General features: G+C 38.6%; 1 protein-coding gene across 2 annotated transcripts in view; it reads left to right on the top strand.

Annotated features, from left to right (window-relative positions):
- The first annotated feature begins 5,867 nt into the window (after nt 1–5,867).
- DEK (DEK proto-oncogene) overlaps nt 5,868–22,043 on the top strand; it is a 31,607-nt gene continuing 15,431 nt past the window's right edge. The window contains exons 1-7 of one of the 2 annotated variants that reach the window (XM_058555187.1): nt 5,868–5,980; nt 6,350–6,503; nt 9,783–9,884; nt 10,103–10,212; nt 11,507–11,601; nt 12,477–12,597; nt 17,018–17,206. In XM_058555187.1, coding sequence (XP_058411170.1) covers nt 6,359–6,503; nt 9,783–9,884; nt 10,103–10,212; nt 11,507–11,601; nt 12,477–12,597; nt 17,018–17,206 — 762 coding nt within the window. In that variant the 5' untranslated portion in view covers nt 5,868–5,980; nt 6,350–6,358. The remainder of the gene's footprint in view (nt 5,981–6,349; nt 6,504–9,782; nt 9,885–10,102; nt 10,213–11,506; nt 11,602–12,476; nt 12,598–17,017; nt 17,207–22,043) is intronic. The other variant, XM_058555186.1, reaches the window with a different exon arrangement.

Below are 22,043 nucleotides of genomic sequence, written 5' to 3' on the forward strand. Positions count from 1 at the left end.
CCCGTGCATTATAGGATGTTTAAGCAGCATCCTAGGCTTCTATCCACTAGATGCCAGTAGCACCTCCCCCAAGTTGTGAAAACCAAAAATGTCTACAGACATTATCAAATGTCCCCTGTGAACATAATACCCCCTCCCCGACTTGAGAACCACTGCATTAAATTGAGATGTAAATGGGAGAGAGACAAAACAAATGTATTTTTCCAAAAAAAATTACTAGGAGACAGCATCACCTTTAAAAAATCTTTTTCTTATCCTAATTTGCAAACATCTGTTTACTCTAAATTTAACTTTTTAAATCCAAGCTGCCTATGGGACAGATACCCACCCAAACCTAGTTCCCTTAAATGAAGAATAAGCGCTAAAAAGAAATATTTTATTTATAAAAGTCTAGATTCAAAATAAGATTTATAGAAATATTTTAAGGTTAGACATATCTATTTTCTAAGATAACACTACAATCTTGTGACACTGTTGAGGATTTCCTGCCAACTTGCAGTGGAAAACACTTTTCTGCGTCTGATGTTATGATTCCACCAACAGCGATGGCATTAAATATAATCTAAGCACTGAATGTCAGTCCTATAAGAGGAAAAGCCCCCTTCAACAGAAATGATCTCCTTATTTTAACAGCGAATAAGAGAAATAATACCAAAGCTCTACGCTTCTCTATTTCTTTGATCTTATTCCATGGAACAGTTGAGAAGGATATATTAATGAAATGTGTTACAAATAGTACTTGCTAAAGTTGGAGCAAAATTAGATTCTAGGGCCAAAATTTGGTAACCACTTATCCTTTGTTATCCAACTTGTCTAAGTCTCACACCATTTCCCTCACCTTCTTCTACCACTTACTTTGAATAGTCTTCCCTGGCCATTGTCAGAGCTAGAATATCCAGTTTATCAACCAACTGGATATTGTTGTATTCACATATTTTCAAACCTAATCTCAAATTACTAAACTGTATACTTTGATTAACTCTTTCTACGAAAATAGAGTGTGATATCTCATATATAGAAGAACCAAATGTGTCACTATATTTATATTTTTGACCAGGTTTAAATAAGAATCTAGTCATCAGCTTATTCAAGCCATGTTAATTTACTGAGTTGATATTGCTGGAATGTCTTTAAATAGCACCCAGACAACATACTCTTGCCACTGTCCAAGAACCAAAAGGGGATGCATTTCAATTAAACAAATATTTTTAAAGTATTTACTATGTGTCAGGCACTGTGCCAAGTTCTGGGAGATAATAATAAACAGCATGGACATAGTCTCTGCCCATGAAGCTTACAGTCTGGGAAAGATAGAGATGTGTGTGTAAGAGCTAGATATGTGTATAAGAAAGAAAGATATATGTGTGCAGTGTATGTAAAAACTTCTCAAGGCAAAAATGAAAAAAAAAAATTAAGAATCAGCATTTTAGTATTTCCAAAATAAAACCAACAGATATTTTCAAACACATCCCTTGTTCATCCTAATTGTACTTTATCTGGTTGCAATTATCAGCCTCTTCTGGGCAGAGATAGCAATGCTCACCAACTATTCCATATGTGCCCTCACATTTTCTAGATCCTTTGCAGTTAGGAGGGGTCATATGACTGATCTGGCCACTGGCCAATGAGCAGAATCATAGAAGAGCAGGTATGAGTTCTCATCCAGCTCTCTTCCCCTACCACCGTGAACGCCAAGGACTTGTGTGGAGATGGGGGATCCAGAAGATCAAAGTAGCTGAGACAATGAGTAAACCACATGAACGGAGGCCCTGGGGAGTTGTCTGAGCTGACAGAGAGCTTTATAGAGCGAGAAATAAACTTGCTGTTAAACCAAACTGTTGAACTGCTGTTAAATAAACTTTTGCTGAAATAACCTGTCCTTTCCTAATACACCATCTCATCATATCAAACAAAAAAGGTTCTGAATCTTCATAACAAAAGTTTATTTTGGTTTCCATTCATTCGGCAAACACTTATTGACCACCTACTATGTGTTAGGCACTCCTTTAGGTGCTAAAAATACCATGATGAACAAGACCAAATCCTCCCAGCTACAAGGAGCTTACGTTTTAGTGGAGAAGACAGACAATATACAAATAAATTTTTCAGGTAGTGATAAATACAACAAAGAGAAATCAAGACCTTGCTTCTTGATCCTGCCCCATTTTCACTGCCTCACCCCTCTCATGTCCTTACCTTCCTTACTCAACTCAGATTCTATGCTCTACCATTATATTCATCGTCCTGCCCATATCCTCAACTCACCCTCCTCTCCTTCCTTCATCCTTGCCTGACAAAATCCCAACCTGGTTAAATCCAAATCTTTGCCATCTTCACACCTCTTCCCAGGTAGCTGAATATGGCTACAGAAAACCAATCATGCTGACTGGTCTCCTTTTGACCTCATGACTAATCTCACTGGGTCCTCCCTGCAGCTTCCTGGCAACCCTCCTACATTCCCCAATCCATTTCTCCCCCACTCTCCTACATGACTAGCTCACATTTCCTCTCTCCTGAAACCTCCAACAGTCCGCTCCCATACTCTCTGTCAATGATTTTGCTCCTAATTTCACTGAGAAACTTAAAGCAATAAGAACTTAAACTCCAACTACATTTGCCAACCTCCATCCAGCGTCTGTACCCATATCCCCTGTCTTCCCGCCTGTTACTGTGTAGAAACTGCCCACTGTCCTATCGAAGGACAATTCCTTCACTTGAAGACTAGACTCCATCTCCTCTTATGTCCTGTGGTAGACATGGAGATGTGCCACCCAGATGCCCAGCTGCAGAGCCCGCAGTCAGCAGACAGCCCCCATCTGTCAGCTCCCTCAGGATCTGCCACAGCTCTGGAGTCACTTCACCAGAGGTCATGCCCTTCCTGGCACAGCTTGCGGGCAGTGACTGAGCAAGGCGGGGCTAATAAAAGCCCAGCCAGGCAGGACACTCTGGAGAGCAGTACTCACTCCAGAGCTCCCCTCAGGGTGGGCTGAGGCTTTGTCACATCAGCTTCACAGTGTGACCTCTTCCTCTGGCCAATCTGGCTTCCTCTCCCTTCCTTTAAGAGGTATTGATCCCTAAGAAACATCTGGTACCCCATATTCTGCTTCAGGATGTGCTTACAGAGAACCAACTTGACATACCTACTTTAGGTCAGCTCCAGCTACTGTCCTTTCCCTCTCTTCCATCATCAATTTTCCCCACTCTACTGATTCATTCCATCATCATATAAACATACAGTAATAGCTCCCTTCTTAAAAGACAAACTCCCTTTACGCTACTAGTCCATTTCTCTGCTCCCCTGAACAGCACAATTCCTAGAAAGAGTGTCTGAATCCATTCCTTGCCTACCTGTCTCTCTACATCCCCACTCCTGGCACCTTCATACTCACCATTCCACAGAAACAGCTCTTGTCACTGTCGCTGATAACATCATTGTTATATCCAGTGGTCAATTCTCAGTTCTCATCTCACTTGACCTTTTAGCAGCTTCTGACCCAGTTGATCATCGTCTCCCTCTTAGACACTTCTGAATCATCTGGCTTCTGAGATACAACTTTCGCTTGATTCTCCTCCCACTTCACTGGCAACAGCTGCTCCTTCTCATCTCCTTTGCGAGTTCCACTTCCTCTCCTGAACCTCTAAACACTAGAGAGCTCCAGGGTACAATCTTGACCCTCTCCTCATCTCTACCGATATTCACTCTGTTAGTGATCTCATCCAGTCTCAGGGCTTTAAATACCATATACATGTTGACAACGGCTAAATTTATATCTTGAGCTAAAGCTTCTTCCCCTGAATGCCAGACTCTCACATCCAACTGCCTATTCTGAATCTCCATTTAGATGCTAACAGGAAGCTTAAACCTAACACATCCAAAACAAAACAACTGATCCCCTTCCCCAACATCCCTTCCCTGCTCCCACCCAAAAAAGCCCTGCCCCCCACTAACCCCAGAGAACTTCCTCATCTCAGTAAATAGCTACTCTGTTCTGATTACTGAACCAAAAACTCAGAGTCAACATTGACTTCTGTCTCTTACACCCTACATCCAATACTTTAGAGAACTCTTTAGAATATATCCAGTCTGTCTCCACTGCTCTTATTTACTTAAGATCTCTTATCAAATGTCATCTTATTAACAAGATCTCCCTTAATTATCACAAATATGTAAAATAAAATCCCATCCACTCTACTGGTATTTCCTGTCTCCTTTAACCTGCTTTACTTTATCACTATTTGTCATACAATATATTCACTTGTTTATTTGTTCATTGCCTCAACTAGAATGTAAGCATAAAGATGGCAGGGCTTAGTCCCGCTCTCTAGCTCCTAGTGCCAGGCAGAGTAGGTGCTCAATTAATATTTTTGAGTGAAAGAATGGAAAAGGAATAGTGATGGCCTTGGGGGAGAAGCACTTGAGCACAGAAGCAATGATGTGAAGGTGCAAGACATTTGACGAATTCTGTGGGAAGGGCAGAAAAAAGTTAAGTGGAAAGCCCAAAGGTAGGAATGAGCTTGGCTTTATGGGGGAACATCAAAGGCCTGCGTGGCTGAAACAGCCAATGGTGTCAGACAGATGAGATCAGAGATTGCCAGCAACTATATTACATAGCACCTTGTAAATCATAAGTATTTTGAATTTTATTCCAAGTATGATGTGAAGCCACCACAAAGTTTTAAGCAAGAGAGTATCCAATCTGATAATTTTTTTAAAAAAATCACCTTGGCTGCTGTGTGACTATTGGCGGGTATGGGCGGCAATGTGGAAACCAGCCAACCAGTGAGAGGCTGTGTTGAAATACAAGCAAAAAAAGAGAGTGAGCAGGACTTGAGCGCCATCAGCAGAGTGAGAAAGGGTACAAAATTTGAGGGTAGAAATAATAGGATTTGCTTGTTTTGGAAAGAGCACAAATGGAAAAAAACAAGATTCAAAGAAAATGTCTAATTTTTGCCCTGCAATCTGGAGTCTATTCAGGCAAACTTAACGGATCACATTTCCATTAAGTCCACTGAATAAAAGCATCCTTTGGGCCGCTAGTGGTTGAGGAGTTGGGAGAAAATGCAGGGAATCACACACAGAAAGGGGGAGCATTTGAAGGGGGAAAAGCATCGCGTTCAGTTTTTGAAATGTTGAGTTTAAAACACCGTGGAGCCGGCCTAGGACTCTGCGAGAGAGGTCTGGACTGGACAATACCGTTCTAATACACACACACACACACACACACACACACACTTTCCCCCTACAGGTCAGGAAATCTATCTCTGTCTCTGGTGACGTGAACCTTCAACGTGTTAGGGTCTTTTTCTTCACCGTGCACCTTACAAGCGCTGGGGTCCTCAGAAATGCAGCAGATTCGGAGTCACCACCAGCACGGTCTCTGGGACCTAAACGAGATCGCTCATTTAGTAATCCCCCCACCTCGGTGAAATACTGCAGACAGCGACTTCGAGCTTTGGAAACTTCTTCCCGCCGCCCGCCCGCCCCCTCCCCGGCCCGTGACTGCTCCTCTTTTCCGGGAACGAACCGTGGAGACAATACACACGCAGGCCCCCTAGCGTTCTTCCGTTCAGCGCCGCCAGGCCGGCCCTCCGCCCGGGACGCCGCCTGCTCGCTCTTCCCGGCCGAGCGCCGGCCGGACGCCGGACGCCCGACGCAGCCCGGAGCGGGCCCCGAGCGCGCGGCCCCGGCGACCCCTCGCGGCCCCGCCCGCCCGGGCATCCCGAGGAAGCGCCCGGCCCGCCCCGCCTCCCCCACCCCGCGCGCGCCAACTCCCAGCTCGCGGCCCTGATTGGCCGCCGCATTCCCGCTTTCCTTCCCGAACCGCCATTTTGAAAATCTTGTTGATTCTGGGGAGCAGAGAGCGCGGCGCGAGCGTCAGGCCAGAGAGCGGCCCGCGCGCCTTTTCCTCGGCGCCCGCCGCCGCCTCTCGGAGCCTCCTTGTGCCCTCGCGCGCCAGGCCCGCGGCGGCCGGGACCCGCGGTGAGGGCCGCGGCGGGGGAGGGGAGGCCGAGAGGGCCCCGCGGGGCCCGCCGGCACCGCCGCGGCCATTTGGACGGCGGCCTGGGGCGGGGGAGGGGACGCGGCTCGGCGGGGCGGTGGGAGGGGCGGCGCGGCGCCCGCGCTTTCCCGCGGCGGGAATGCCCGGACGGCGGGCGGAGCGGGAGGGAAGCCGGCCCTGGGGACGGAGCGCCGCTGTCCCGGCTGCGGGAGGCGGCAACTTCAAGGCCGGGGTTCCCGCGGCCCCCGGCTTCCTGGGGCCGGGAAGGCTCGGCTGAGTCGCGGTGGCCGCCCCGCCCCTCCCGCCGGAGGCGAGGGGACCGAGGCGTCTGGCTTCCTCCCCGCCCGCAGGTCGGCAGCATGTCGTCCGGCGCTGCTGCGGAGGGAGAGGGGACCGCCGCGCAGCCCGCGTCTGAGAAAGAACCCGAGATGCCCGGCCCGAGAGAGGAAAGTGAGGAGGACGACGAGGACGAGGAGGAAGAGGAGGAAGAGGAGGAAGAAAAAGGTGGGGAGGAAGCCGTGTCCCTAGTGATGCATTTGACGGAAGACAGTTTTCTTGCTCTCTTTGCGCTTAGAGACGCTAAATCGGAGTGGTTTTCAGCAAGAAAGTTTGCGAAATTTATAGGGTTTTGTGTTGAGCAATAGCAGAGAATTAACTTTGTGAATTCTAATTTTTAAATACTCGTTAGTGTTGTTACGTGTTTGGGAATGCAGTTGCCGTCTCGCCGGCAGCGTATGGTCAGAGCATCTTATTTGACAGAAAGTTCGTAAGTTTCAGATCTGCTTTTTAAGACTCTTAGGCTTTGAAGTTACTAAGGTAATGTTTTGCTAACTTAAGTACACCTCTTTTGCTTTTTGAAGTGTTGTAAGATCTGTAATGAAACCACACGTTGAAACTGAAAGGAGTTATTAATGGTAGTCCTGGAAATATTTTAATAGTTTTAAGATATTGGGTGGACCTCAGCAGAGGTTTTTTTCAGAGGCTTCGGGGAGTTACTTTCACGGGGAAACACCGGTGAAAGCTGTTGCTACTTGTGAAAGTAGGTAAATAGGAAAGCGATGAACTCTGAAAGAAAGTTAAATAGGAGCTCAGAGAAGTCTCGGTTTTGTAGTTGAGAGCAGTGTTAGCCATCGTTTGACTGGAGGCGTGAAACAAAACCTTACGGAATTAAGGGGGATTAAGGAGTGCTACTGCCTTGGTTTATTCAAGATGCACAGGGCAGTGCCTCTTTGAGATATACCAACTTCCTAAGATGTTTCCAACCTCATAGGACTCCATATCACAGATTTTAGCATTCTTTGATGGTATTAGTCTACTCTAGGTTTATTTTATGTATGGCTACAACTCAGCCAAACTTGGGAAGAGGCCTGAAGTTTTCTTCCCAAGCCCAGGTATAACTGTCAATTTATTTTAGACCTAAACCAGCCCCTGGTCAGCATTTTATAAATACAATCTGGGTTGAGAATATGTGGTATGCCTTTTGTTTGTTGAAAGTGGTAGGCGCTCTAAGAAGGGAGCCTGCCCACGTTTAAGTGCAAAAACACCTAGAAAAAAATATAAATTATTTTAAAATTGTTCATAACGCAGTAACTAAAAATTGACTGCAGTATCTCGCTACTAGTCCAGGACTTTTTCAGCACTTTTTTCTCCAATTTTTTGTTTGTTTTTTCGTCTTTTTTAAGACACGGTTTGGATACCACAGAGATGATGAATTTCTTCATGTTAGGAAAAAATTATAGGAGTCATGTAAAAATACTATAAATGGCCAATACAGTAATGGTTGGGGGACTGATGGTGGTTCAGATTGTGATTTTTTTTTAACGTGAAAAATTTTTAAAAATCCCCGAGCAGTTCTCTGATTGTTCTAATATATTATTATATTTCCTTCATTTGAGGTGTTTGTGGAACGACTAAAATCATGAATGTTTTTATCCTGCTTAGCCCTGAAATTTTAACTCTGCTACTGAGACGTCATAGAAACCAGGCAATGAAGTCCGTGCCAAATAAGGCATGGAATTGACTTAACTTGGCAGTGGTTTTGGCAGGGGTGTGGAGGGGAGATGCCTGGTAAAAGATGACTCCTAGGTTTCTGCCTTTGACAGCTGGGTGGATAACATTAGTATTTTCTGAAAAATAGAATTCATGCAGGTGAGGGAGTTTGGAGATGATTGTGACTTATGTTTTGGATGCATTGAGTTGGGTGCCTGTAGGACATGAAATGGAGCTGTCCAGTTGGCAGCCTTGTTAGTTGATCTGCCGCTCAGGAGAAGGCTCTGGACTGAAGATAGACCAGGAAAGTCCTTGGCTTATGGATGGTAATCAAAGGCAAGCAAATGGTTTAAATCCCTTAGGGAAAGGAAGCTGAGTGATAACAGGTGTTGCTTCCAAGTGCTTTGTCTCCATTCCATACACGATTGCCAGAATATGCCTTCTAGAATCCCTTTCTCCTTGCTAACTCTTTCTGTGCAAGTCCTTACATCTGCAAATCTTACCTATCTTTCAAAGCCAGCTCCAGTGTTTTGATCCTTTTTCTCTAATACAAAACTAATTACTCTGTCATCAACTCACAGAACTTGTGTGTCTTTCTTAAGGTGTTTTATCATCTACTTTGGATTATAATATTTGTGTCTCATCACTCCCAGTAGACATGATCTATTCCAAGATACATTCAGTGTCTTAATCATCTGTTCATCCCCCCTTAGTGTCTAGTGCAGCTTTGCACAAAACCTTCAGTCAAATGAACGGAAGGACCTCCAACAGTATAGTGTTCTCTTATTTATCTGACTTTATCTCAGTCAGTAGGTAAATGGTTTTAGATACATCAAGGTTAATGTTTTAAGTTTTAAAGTATATGTTGTATATTTTCCAGCTTTTTTTTTTTAAGCAGTCTAGACTAAACAGAATTTAACTTTTTTAGAATGATTTATTACCATTGTTATGAACATCAGTTATTAAACTACAGGGTAATGCCCTCCCAGTTGATTGCAGTAAATGTCAACTTGTAGAATTTTACCCTATCCATAGCAACTCCAGGCTGCTCTGCCTTGCTTAAGGTCCTTGTTTTTCTTTCTTTTGTCAGCTTACTAAATTATTGCTTTCCTCTGTGTATCTTTTGAAATTCTTATAATCTTAATTTAAACTTGCTGTTCTCTGATATATAGTAAACTGTGAATCCCAATTAATAGAATTATGTCTAAGCAGAGAGTAGGGTTAGTTGAGAGCCTTGGTGATTTTTCACAAAGTGACTGGACTTCCATAGCAATAATTGTAGTTGGATAAAAGTTGGCTTGCTTTCTGATTTTTTTTTTTTAACTGGATCCTTTGTGAGGTTGCTGGGTGAGTAAAATGTTACACTCTAAAAAAAAGCTTTGGTGATGCTATTAATTTATCAAGTATTTTCATCTCTGTTAGGTCATTTGCTTCTCAGAATCACACTCAGAAGAGTAAGGTTATTAGGTTTCCACAGGTTTTTTTTTTTTTTTTTTTGAATTAAATTTTATGAGGTGTTTATTAAAATAGAGTTCTATCTCTAGTTCAAAAACATAGAATGGGTTATTTTCCTTTGCAAAAATCTGACAAAAATATAACAATAGTTAACACTATCTAACTTTAATGTAACCTTAATGTTATCTTTTTTTTTAATTTTTTGTTTATTGAAGTAACATTGGTTTATAACTGTATAAATTTCAGGTGTTCCACAGTTTTTTTGTACATGTTTATCCAATAGAGTTAATACATTCTTTAAGCTTTTTGTTATTTAAGAAGTATTAAATTAACTTCTAGAAAAGAGTCTCATCGTGGAAGGCAAGAGGGAAAAGAAAAAAGTAGAGAGGTTGACAATGCAAGTCTCTTCCTTACAAAGAGAGCCATTTACAATTGCACAAGGTGAGTTTATTCTATGTTCCTTTCATTTTATGGTGAAAATGCTTAGTTTTTTGGTGTTTACTAAGTAGTAATATATTATTAGTATAATTTTATTTAATTTGCCCCGTTAGAGCAAAGTTGTATGTAAATTATGCTGTAAAAATAATTCTGATTAAATTAACTTTGTAAATGTATTAGTGCGTAATGGTTAACTTTAATTATGTGTTTTTTTCCCCTAGGAAAGGGGCAGAAACTTTGTGAAATTGAAAGGATACATTTTTTCCTGAGTAAGAAGAAAACAGATGAACTTAGAAATCTACATAAACTGCTTTACAACAGACCAGGCACAGTAAGACCATTTTTATAACTTTAACCTAGTAGCATATTTATGTATTAAAATACTTTACAATAGAAGCATAATTTTAGTCTAGAAAGGACTTTAGTGATCAACTAGTTTAGTTTCTGTACCATACAAGGGAGCAAACTGAGACACATACTTGTTAAATGGTTTATCACAGGACACATAACTGGATATTTGCAATTAGGATTATAATATCCAGGGCTCTTTCTACTACAGTTGTTTTTATGCCAAAGTGAAATTTCAAATTGTGAAATCCAAATTGTGATGATTTTAGTGATCTTTAAATGTATTAGAGGACATTTATTTTTTGGATATTTCTAGCCGTTCAGAATGAAGTATACAGTATACAGTCATGCATTGCTTAACGACAGGAATACATTCTGATAAATGCGTCATTAGGTGATTTCGTCGTCGTGAGAACATCATAGAGTGGACTTACACAAACCTAGATAGTGTAGCCTACTACACACTGAGGCTATAGTACTAATCTTAATGGAACCACTGTCGTATATGTGGTCTGTCATTAACTGAAACATCGTTATGCAATGTATGACTGAAATTATATCTCACTTTGAACAAATATCTGATAAATTAGGTGATAATTCTTTACCAATGGACTTGTTAGAATAAATCAGTGTTTTATTTACTGAATTATTGTACCATACATACAACTTCAGTATTTCATATAATTGAGGAAACTTTGCTTTGGGATGTGCATGGGCAAAGTAAAGTTTGACATTGTTAGCATTTCTGAAGCATGGTTATAATTTATTTTCATGTGTTACCTCATTCGATCCTCACAGTAATCTAATTTCCACAATCAATCAATCTAATTTCCACAAGTTTCATTATTGCTAAAGGGTATTAACTTTTGAAAGTGCTCTATTCTTTTCAGAGAATAAAATCTGTGACTTGCTGATCTTGAAAATAAGAAATATTACTATTAAGTTGTATTACTTAGGGAATGGGTGTCTTTTTAAGTAGTGACTTTCCACATCCCCTGGTGCTGTCAGATAACATTTAGTTGTGGTTTTACAATGACCAGTAAAAAGTGCCAGGTGGAAATTCATTCAAATTATTATTTTCAAAGAATTAAGTTTGTAAGCCTTTTATAATGTTAATATTTTATTACCAAATATAGTTTTCGGTTGTGAATAAGAAATATTGAATAAACCAATATTATAACTTGGAAACAGATATGAAAATAAAGATGTTGGCTTTGAATTTTTTCTTGTGTACATTACTGGGTAATAAAGAGCAATAATAAGAGAAACATTTTCAGGTGTCCTCATTAAAGAAGAATGTGGGTCAATTCAGTGGCTTTCCATTTGAAAAAGGAAGTATCCAATATAAGAAGAAGGAAGAAATGTTGAAAAAGTAAGTTATTTTTATAAATAACATGTATTGATCAATGTGCTTTAAATTTATTTTTAAGTATTTAAATTTGGCCACACATACATTTTCAGTAGACTGCTCATTCTTTGCATTACATGCTGAGACCTGACTTGTCTTCATAACTATTAACTTGGGATGTTTGTTACCTTCAATAAGTAGTGACTGTCAAGAGTATTGAAAACTCAAAACATTTCTGTTTCTTAGAAGTATGATACACACAGGTAAATGATTGACACAGTCCAAAATTCAGAAGATCTAAAGGTAATATAGTGAAATCTCTTTCGCTCTTCTGTCCCCTGTCAGCTGTTTTGTCCCCCCACTTTTAGGTACCATTTAAACTATTTTGAAGATAATCAATTTGATAGAAACCGTGTCCTTTACCATAATGCAAGCAAGATGATGTATACTTAGAGCTTTTGTTTATTAAAATCCCTTATAGTTAAAGAACTCTGAATAATAAAGATGATTACCTATTCCTTTGTTGAAACATTATCATAGTAGGAATGCTGAAGGGGAAAATGTTATATTTAATCACCAGCCTGAAGAATTATCAAGTCCATGAATTTTATATTATTGAAAACTTATGTTATTTTCTTGTGAATTAACTTAGTTTATTCTTTTACTGCCTTTAAAACTTAATTGGTAAATGGTGTTTTCAATTTATTCATAATCGTATCTGGTTATATTTTGTACACTAGTCAAGATTATTAGGAATACTTCTACGATTCAGAGAAACATTGGCTGCTTTTTTAATGTTTGTAGCTGAGCCAGTTTGGTTAGCTATTGCCTTTATATTGTGGATAATGTTTGTAAACTTTTCTACATAATCACCTTGGTTTCTTCCATTTTTGTTTCAGATTTAGAAATGCCATGTTAAAGAGCATCTGTGAGGTTCTTGATTTGGAGAGATCAGGTGTAAATAGTGAACTGGTGAAGAGGATCTTGAATTTCTTAATGCATCCAAAGCCTTCTGGCAAAGTGAGGACCAATTTTTACTATTTCAGTAACAAATCAATTCTTTATAGCCTCTCCTTACTCTCTTTAAGGAACAATTTAGTTACTTAGCAGCATTGTTGTCAACATTCAGTAATATCTTCTGCATTCAAAGAATTTGCCTTCTGTTAACATATCTGGAACAATTTCATGATAGAAATAACATAGAAAGCATATGATATGTTCTCCTTTATGAAATATCAAGGATATAAGACTAAGAAAAATAATTATTAACTAAATGAATGTCAATTGGAACAGAAATGCAAACTAAGTATCCAGGGTAGTATGTATCTAGAAGGCACTGAGAGAACAGAAGCAGGTTGAGTTGAGGAGGGGGTGTTGGGCTGGCAGAGGGAGGTGCAGAACCTGTAATCGGGTCAGGAAAGACGGGATGGGGGTATATTAGAACCAGATATTTTCTAGATACTGGAATAAAGTTATGAAAAAGTAACATAAAAAAAGCTAAGGCTTAAAAGCTTCTTGGATTGGGTTTCCAGGATCCTCTGCAGAGCCCAGGAGCTGGGCAGGGAAGTAAAATGGCCTTATGGTTTCCGCTACTCTTCCTGAAATCTAGATGAGGTTTGCCCTAATTGTTTAACACTAACAAATGACATCACCAACATAAAATGTCTGTTGAAGTGTTCCTTATGTGACCTTGCGTTGTCAGTTTAAGTCTGTCAGGAAATATTTTCATATGTTTCTTATTTTGGTAGGAAAGAAATTGTGAAGAGACCTAGAGGGCCTGGGAGTTCAGGGAAACACCATCAGTGAGGGGAGAGGGCATAAAGATTAGAAATCAGAAAACAGCTCTGGACTTGGTTTTTGCCTGCCCTTAGTCCTGCTTACTGTTAGCTGGACAAAGACAGATAAAGGATATTTTGTCATGCAGCTACAAACCCAAAGGGTATGGAGATTTTTTTTTTTTTTGGTGTTTCCAATTGGCTTTTTAAAGATGAGATTATCTTCATATTTTTCTAAACTTTTACTATGGCTATACCTCTACTTTTTTAGAATTTTCATATGACAAATTGAACACTTTTTCCCCAGAAGCAATTACTAAGTTGGTTAAGTTATGAGAGATATGTTTATATTCATCTTTTCCTCAGTGATTTTTATTTCTTTTTTTGTTTGTTTGTTTGTTTTTTTGTGAGGAAGATCAACCCTGATCGAACATCTGCCAATCCTCCTCTTTTTTTTGCTGAGGAAGACTGGCCCTGGGCTAACATCTGTGCCCATCTTCCTCCACTTTATATGGGACGCAGCCACAGCATGGCTTGCCAAGCAGTGCGTCAGTGCACACCCGGGATCCGAACCGGCAAACCCTGGGCCACCGTAGCAGAGTGTGCGCACTTAACCGCTTGCGCCACCGGTCTGGCCCCCTCAGTGATTTTTAAATGTGTTGGTTTCAGGACCCCATTACCCTCTTCTTTATTAATGAGAACCCCAAGAGCTTTTGTTTATATGGGTTATTTTTATATTTACTGTATTCTAAATTAAAACTAAAAAATTTTAAATAGTAAGCCGACTACATGTTAACAGAAGTAATATTTTGTATGAAAATTAACTGTACTTTAAAAAAAATTGGAAGAATGGCATTGTTTTATGTTTTTGTAAATTATTCATTTCTGGCTTAAGAGAAGATAGCTCTATTCTCATTTGCTTCTACATTTCAGTCTGTTGCAGTGTATTGTTTTGCTTAAAGTCTGTGAAGGCAGTCCAACCTCACACACATATGTAGTTAGATAAAGGGGGAATATTTTAAAAGCCTTTCAGATGATTGTGGATATTCTCCTTTGATAGAACACCAAAACTCCAGAGTGGTAGTGTCTTAAAGGTTAGTTGTAATGTGATTTCTGAAACCATGTTAATGAATTTGGACCTTTTACTTATTCATCTTTTTGTAATATACATTCACCATTTGGAAAGTATTGGCTCCCTGAATTATGCAGTTCTTCCAAATGTCACATTTCATTAAACACTGTCAAAAAGTCACATTCCTTAGTATAACCACCATCTCAGAAAAATCTCTAGGTCTTGGGAGGCTGTCAGGTTCATAGTAGTGGTAAATTTTCCAAAATTCTCATTTTCACTTGAAATTTTGAAATTTATCCTTGGTAATAAATACTATCAGTTGTTTTCCTTAAAGTGACAGGCCCATGTTCATTTTTGAGAACACATCTGTTAGATACCTAAGTCTAAATAGCCATAGTTTCTAAATTATTCTTCTAAAAATCGTATTCCATGAAAAAAGTAGTTTAGCTTACACCTCAATTGTGCAAGTGCTTGAGAAAACCAGTGAACTTCAGTATGTAGCTAAAGTACTCTATGTGTACCTCCCGTTTTGTTGCACAGATATTATAAAGACATGTACTCAGAGGTTGAGAGTTAATAGAATTAATATTTACTGCTTCATCAAGGATGTTCTTAAGTGAAACACCACCACCCCGCCTACCCCCGCCCCGCTAGTGTTTGGTTGTGAGAAATACAGTGACTACTACCACAGTTCGCTGCCTCTGCCTGGAGTAGTACTAAGGTACCAGCAGCTTTACCCACCTTTGCTTTTGCACAGTCAGTACAAACGTCAACACAGTGAAAAGAGCAAATAAATAATGTCTCGGTATTATTATGAAAATAGTTTTGACCTGCTGGGCTTCTGAACAGGTCTCAGAAACCCCAGGGTCCATGAACCACACTTCGAGAACCACTGTTTTGTCCTTTCTTATGGAATCTAACTCCTGCATCCATTTTTCATATCTGATTCTGTGGTGATTACTCCTTAATCTAATGGTATCAGTCTCAAGCTATTTTCTATGCTATTATATGCTTCCATAATTTAATAAAAACACTATAAATTCATTAGTACTAGTTTTTTCTCCTCTATAACCTTAAAATTATTTAATTAACATTGTTTTACTATCCTTCTTTTGTATTTCCACCTTCTAACTTTATTTGTTAATCACATTTTGTTTTTGAAGAGAGATGATGCTGTTGACACTGGATTCTGATTAATAGATTCAACTATTTTTAAAACCAATATAGGAAAGCTCCAAAGTATTTATATATTATTACTTTTTTTATTAAAAGATCCTCATTTATTTTTGGAAAATGCTTTTTCTTGATTGGTTACTTGAATAATTTAACATCCTTTCACTCTCCTGTATAGATTTATCCAGCACCTGTTCCGGTCTTCATATTACTAATTCCCTACACAGATTATATTCTCACTACCTGCATCTGGGTCCTGAACTGAGATAGGGAGGGAGTATCATATTTTTCTAATACGTTTGAGTCCTGGATTTCATGTAGTGAGTAGTGAAATTTTGAACAGTGAGAGTCACCTTTTCTCTGAACAGTGATTATCAAAGAATTTATCCAAATGGATTTGGTTCCTGGTAATAGTTGTAATGGTAATAGTTCACATAACAAGGATATCTGTATACATTCAAGGAAGTTTCTTGTAGAGAACCCCTCTGAGAAATATCTTTGGTCTACTAACTTAAAATTTCCAGAGTGACCTAGATTGGCTGTTTTCTAATCTGCCTTTAGAAGGATAGGTTGTTTAGGCAAGCTAGAGGATATCCTGTGGATGGTAGATAGCCTGACAACACTACATTACAGATAGCAGCCACTTTTTCTTAATTTTTGTGCAGGTGACAGTGACTCCTAAGATGGGAAGTTTCTGGGAGAGAAGGGACCTGCGGTTCTGCTAGTCTCATGAAAGATATTGCCTAAAGTTACCACCAACATTTATGCAATTGTATATCTTAAGGTTAAATTAAGGAATTTTCCTTAATGCTTCTGCTTATTGCATAAAATAAAATAATAGTCAAAAATAAAAATAAAAGATACCCATAATTCCAGAAATAATTTTAATTCCTTAGTGTATATCTCTTCAGGTCCTTTATGCAAGATTATTTTATAGTTTTCCATTTCAGAAGTTAGCAAATACTCCCCTAAGAAAGTATTTAAAAATTAAATTTGTTGGTTAGTGTAATCAAGTCATTTTGCTCACATGATCTACTCTGCTTTTTAAATATGCGTGATTTAATTGTATATCAAAGTAATAGCAATGCACTTATTTTGTGGTTCTTAATTAGTTTCATAATTAACGTACTCAACACTTACTGCATATTTAGAATCATCAGTGAAAATATAATCCTGATATTATTGAAAGTATAGCCCAGAGGTAATATGAATATAAATGATACAGTTCATAAATTCAGGATATGTAAAGTGAGGTTTTATTTCCTTTATGGATGGTTCTTCCAATCCATCCATTGGAAATACAATTTCTTGGGACAGGAACAAGAAAAACTGAGTTAAGAAGTAGCTATCAAAAACGGTTGATTGACTTGGAAATACAGTACCTCGTTGACGTTATCTTTATAAATTTTATTGTACACAGCCATTGCCAAAATCTAAAAAAACTTCTAGCAAAGGCAGCAAAAAGGAACGGAACAGTTCTGGAATGGCAAGGAAAGCTAAGAGAACTAAATGTCCTGAAATTCTGTCAGATGAGTCTAGCAGTGATGAAGATGAAAAGAAAAACAAGGAAGAGTCTTCAGATGATGAAGATAAAGAAAGTGAAGAGGAGGTAAAATGTTGGGTTTGTTTTTTTTTTCTCATTTACATTGGGAGAGTTAAATATTCATGCTATATAATAGTTATGGGCCATATTGGTTGTTTTTAATTCTAAAGACTCAGGAATAGCTAAGCATAAACCCTTTTTTTCCCTTAAGGAGCTTTTAGTTCTGTTGCCATGCCAGAGTGTAAGAGCTGGAGAAGAGTGAGGTTGGTGTGGCCTGGATTTGAACTGGGCCTTGAGCTGGACGGGACAGGGAGAGGGCTGCATATCCTGAACAGGAGCACAAAGGAGCAGGTTTTTTGAGAACTTTTTCATAGTGTATTAATATTTTATAATTGACTTAAACAGTTTTATTCTGTTTTATGCAAAACAGGGAGTTTAAGGACCATCATTTTTTCTCAACTCATGAAGTGTTTAGTGAGAATAATGGAATTGAAGTTTATCTGATTGGTGGGCAAGTTTTGCATCATGTAGGAATGCCTGCCATTTTTTTTACTTGGGAGTATTTGTGAAATGATGAGAATATTTAGTTTCCAAAGTGAAACTTACGAAGAGGAGAGCTGCTGAACCATTTAAAGGGTTAACTTTACCCTCTCCTTGATGTGTATCTTCAATCAAGTAGATGAGGGAGACTGGGTACAAGGAGATGATTTTTTTTGAAGAAGAAGAAGATCAGCCTTGAGCTAACATCCATGCTAATTCTCTTTTTGCTGAGGAAGACCGGCTCTGAGCTAACATCTATTGCCAATCCTCCTTTTTTCTCCCCCAAAGCCCCAGTAGATAGTTGTATGTCATAGTTGCACATCCTTGTAGTTGCTGTATGTGGGACGTGGCATCAGCATGGCCAGAGAAGTGGTGCATTGGTGCGCGCCCGGGATCCGAACCCGGGCCGCCAGTAGTGGAGCGTGCACACTTAACTGCTAAGCCACGGGGCTGGCCCAAGGAGATGATTTCCTATTATTGCTAGTGGTGTGTTGGGAGACTGTATTTTAACTTTGTTTTGGTTCCCTCTTCAGTGATCAGGACTTGCTCCGTAAGTTGGGGACTTGATTAATGTGGCTTGACATTTTGGGCCAAGATATGATTCTGTGTTGTGGAAGGCTGTCGTGTCAGTAGCACACCTCCCCAACATCCGGTAGTGAAAACCAAAAATGTGTGCAGACATTGCCAAATGTCCCCAGAGGGACAATTACCTCCAGTTGATTAGAGGGAATAAAGATGTGTGCACTCTGATTTTATATTTGTGTGTATTTTGTGTATATTTGTCTTTAGGTATTTAAACTCCATGCTTATTTTAATGTCAAATCTTATAAAAGACTTCTATAAAGCTAAGTATGTAATGCTTCATAATTTAAAAAAGAATGTTTAAAGCTGAGTATGTAATGCTTCATAATTTAAAAAAGAATGTTACAAATCTAGCTTGTGTTTCATAAATATCTTAATATATTTTTGGTGAGAAGGAAGATGAGTAATCTGAGCACTAAGGTTTTTGTGGAATAAATTTTAAGGACATCTGGGAGGAAAACATGTTTATATGTGAACATATAATAGTGGCAATTTTGCAGTAATAGTGTTCAGATTATTGGTTATCTGCTATGTGTATTCACTCTGTTTCCTAAAATCTTTTTAAAGGCAGAGTTAAAGCATAAAAAGTTGTCATAGAATTTAAACATCTAATTTTTTCATAGAGGCAATATGATTATAGGCATGGGCTTTGGAAACTATCTGGGTTCAAATACAAGCTGTACCCTCAAGTATCCCTGTGTTATGAACTCTATACCTCAGTTTCCCATCTGTAAAATGGGGATAATAACAGTACCAGCCTCAAAGGGTTGTATTAAATGACCTTATTTAAAGCACTTAGAGCAGTGCTTGGCGCAAGTACTATGTAAGTATTAGCTGATACTGTTACCGTTAGTATTAAGATGACCTTTTATCTTATGTAAGATTTCTATAATCCAATCTTCCCATCATTACTAAGGCGCAGGTTAAAAGATGAGGGTATTTTTTGCTCATTTTTTTATTTGCTTTCCAGGTTATTGTCCCTTGGTTCTAAGTAGAGTTAGCTGAAGTCTGTGAATATAGATGACCCTTGATTTATAACTATATTGGTTCCTGGATAATGATCACAAATGGAACTGTCCCACTATAAATCAAAGCCTTTCTTTCTACAGTTCCATAAATGAGAATCTTTTGCTAGAAACCCAGTCAAATGATGGAAAAAAAGAAAACACAAAAATGCTTTAACAGACATTAGGTATATAAAGTCACACAATATAAAAGCTATATCACAATGCTCTATTTTCTGCTTTGCTTTTTCTGCTTGGGCTGGTACTGACAGACTTCATAAAATTCAATGCCAGGAAAATCTGGGCTGAGAAATCTTTTTTTTTTCCCCCTGATAATTCTTCTCCCAGTAAGCATAGGTATTCTTTGCTCTGAAGACTTTCAAATTTAGGGCTATCCTGTAGAACTTTATTGCTGATTTGGTTTTTGTGAAAGGCTCTAAATGCCTTTGAAAGGTAAGTGCCAGCAGGAGAAACAGTATTTCTATGGTAACTTTTTCTTTATTCTTACACTTTTTGAAGACTTAGTTAAGTGGCAGCCTTGTTCAGGGACTTGGACTTCATAAATGGAGGTATTTTTGGTCATTACTGTGAAAGGACTTCTTTTCTAAGAGGCCTATTAAAGAAGAGTTGCAGGTTGATTGGGAAAGTTGTGGATTACCTTTAGATGGAATTTTTTTGCAAATTTTTTCATTGAAAATTGTTAATATTATTCCGTTTATTTCCTGAAATGAATTTTTCTTTCATAAATAAAAGACTTCTCCCCATTAATATCAGTTTCTTGTTCTGTTTTAGATTCTTGGAGTAAATAACTATGAACTTGGGTAGTTTAATTTTACCTTTTCTTGTTTCCTTTGTAAACTCAGGACTTTGGACTAAATAATCTATATTATATTGCTGAAGTTAGAAATCTTACTCAAGCAGAAATCCAGTTCAAGTTATAGTTATCCATTGGCAGTTATGTGAGGTTGAAGATTATTCATTCACCTGCTAATTTTCATATTTAGCTACGTAAAAGAATAGGAAATTTATAAGTAAATTTATTATATTTTGAATGTAGGGTTGAAATTACTGAAAACCACATAGTTAAAACAATTGGCAGGTTTTTTTGTCTTTTGTAAGAAAATATGTTGCATTTAGCATGTTCTCCAGTAATTGCTAAGACATTTTGTTTGAGGTTCTCTGTAGCTGTATACCTCTGTTTCTGTGATATGTGGTGAGTGGTTTACAACCCTATTTAATCCTCTTTTTCTTTAGAATTAACTCAAAGAAGATGTTCTTAGTGACTCGGGTAGTAATTCCTTCATAAAACAGATGTTTTAAACTTCTTTATCCTCTTGGCTCTTGGACATTTGCTTTTTAGGGCAGTAGAAAGAGAGCAATTTGGGACCAGGAAGAAATTGGTAGATGAAGTTTCTTTAAAATTAGAGAATAGGAGAATGACAGGATTAGTTATTTTCTCTAAACTTATTCTGAAAATCAACTGGTTCCCTTACTGGATTAGCCTCCTTAGGGGAAGATTGCTAAAATGAAAATGAACCAGTGAGATTAAACCATGCTCAGGCATGTCATTCACAGGTGTTACACCTTAGACACGGAGAAATTACTGAGTACAGAAAAAAGAAAGGAGAAGCAGTGCTTCCTACATTGGAGAAAACGATTCCAATAATTTTTTAGACCCTTAAAATTATCCTTAATTTCCATTTTTCATTTTATCCAAATACTTGTTCAGTTTTTGTCTCCTAGTGTTTTTATAACACACTCTTATCTCAAGAAAAGTATAAAACTGAATTTTTACTTTGTGAGTATTGAGAATTTATGTGACTTTTCCTGTTTGTATCGGGAGTGTCTTCAGCTGTAAATACTTAAAAACCTCACTAATAATGTCCAAAACAGGAGTTCATTTTTCTTTCGTGACAAAAAGTCCACAAACAGGCCATTCTGGGCCAGTACTGCAGCTCAAGAAAGGTGTCAAGAATTTGGGTACCATCTCTCTTCCTGAGCCACGATCTTTGTATGTAGCATTTCACCTCATGATCACAAGGGGTTTTACCTTTAAGCATTGTATCCCTGTTACAGATAGGAAAGAGCAAAAGTCTTGGTTCAAGATGTTTTTGCTTTTTTTAACCCAGAAGGAATGCCTTTTACCAGAGAACTCCATGTACATCTCATTGGCCAGGACTTTGTTACCTGGCCATCTCGAGCTGCAAGGGAAGCTGTGAGATCTGGGTGTTAGCTTTCTTGCCTCTGTAGGAGGAAAGGAAATAAAAACTGGGATGCTGAGTGAGCCATCATACAATGTTTGCCAAATCAGAGAAACTTTCAGTTATAATTTTTGGTAAACATATATTTGGACCATTCAAGGAATTATTTGGTAGTGGTGGGAGGGTAAATGTGAAAGTTGTTAGTCTTTAATTATGTTCTAAAAAATAAGAATTCCCCCCATCTCATAATGTAATCAGAGGAATTACAAAACTGTGTAAACTTGAAACCTTTTGTTGGAAGGCAAAGTTGAATAATTACCATAATAAAATCTATTTAGATTTAAACTTGCTTTCATAATCTTTTGTGAAATATGACGAGGCTTGCACATTCTTTACTCTTGGCACTCTTGAGTTTTCTCAGCCAAGTTGTTAAAAGAATAGTGTATTTTAAGCTAATTTTTATTTTGTTCATCTGTTCACCCAGTACAACCTTTCTGCTGTGAGGACAGGATTCTGGCTCTGTGACAGGCGTCTTTTTTGGAGACCCTCCTTCAAGAGCCCTGCTGCCTATAAAAG

This window comes from Diceros bicornis, chromosome 14, assembly GCF_020826845.1.
Source record: "Diceros bicornis minor isolate mBicDic1 chromosome 14, mDicBic1.mat.cur, whole genome shotgun sequence".
NCBI classification, from domain to species: Eukaryota; Metazoa; Chordata; class Mammalia; order Perissodactyla; family Rhinocerotidae; genus Diceros; species Diceros bicornis.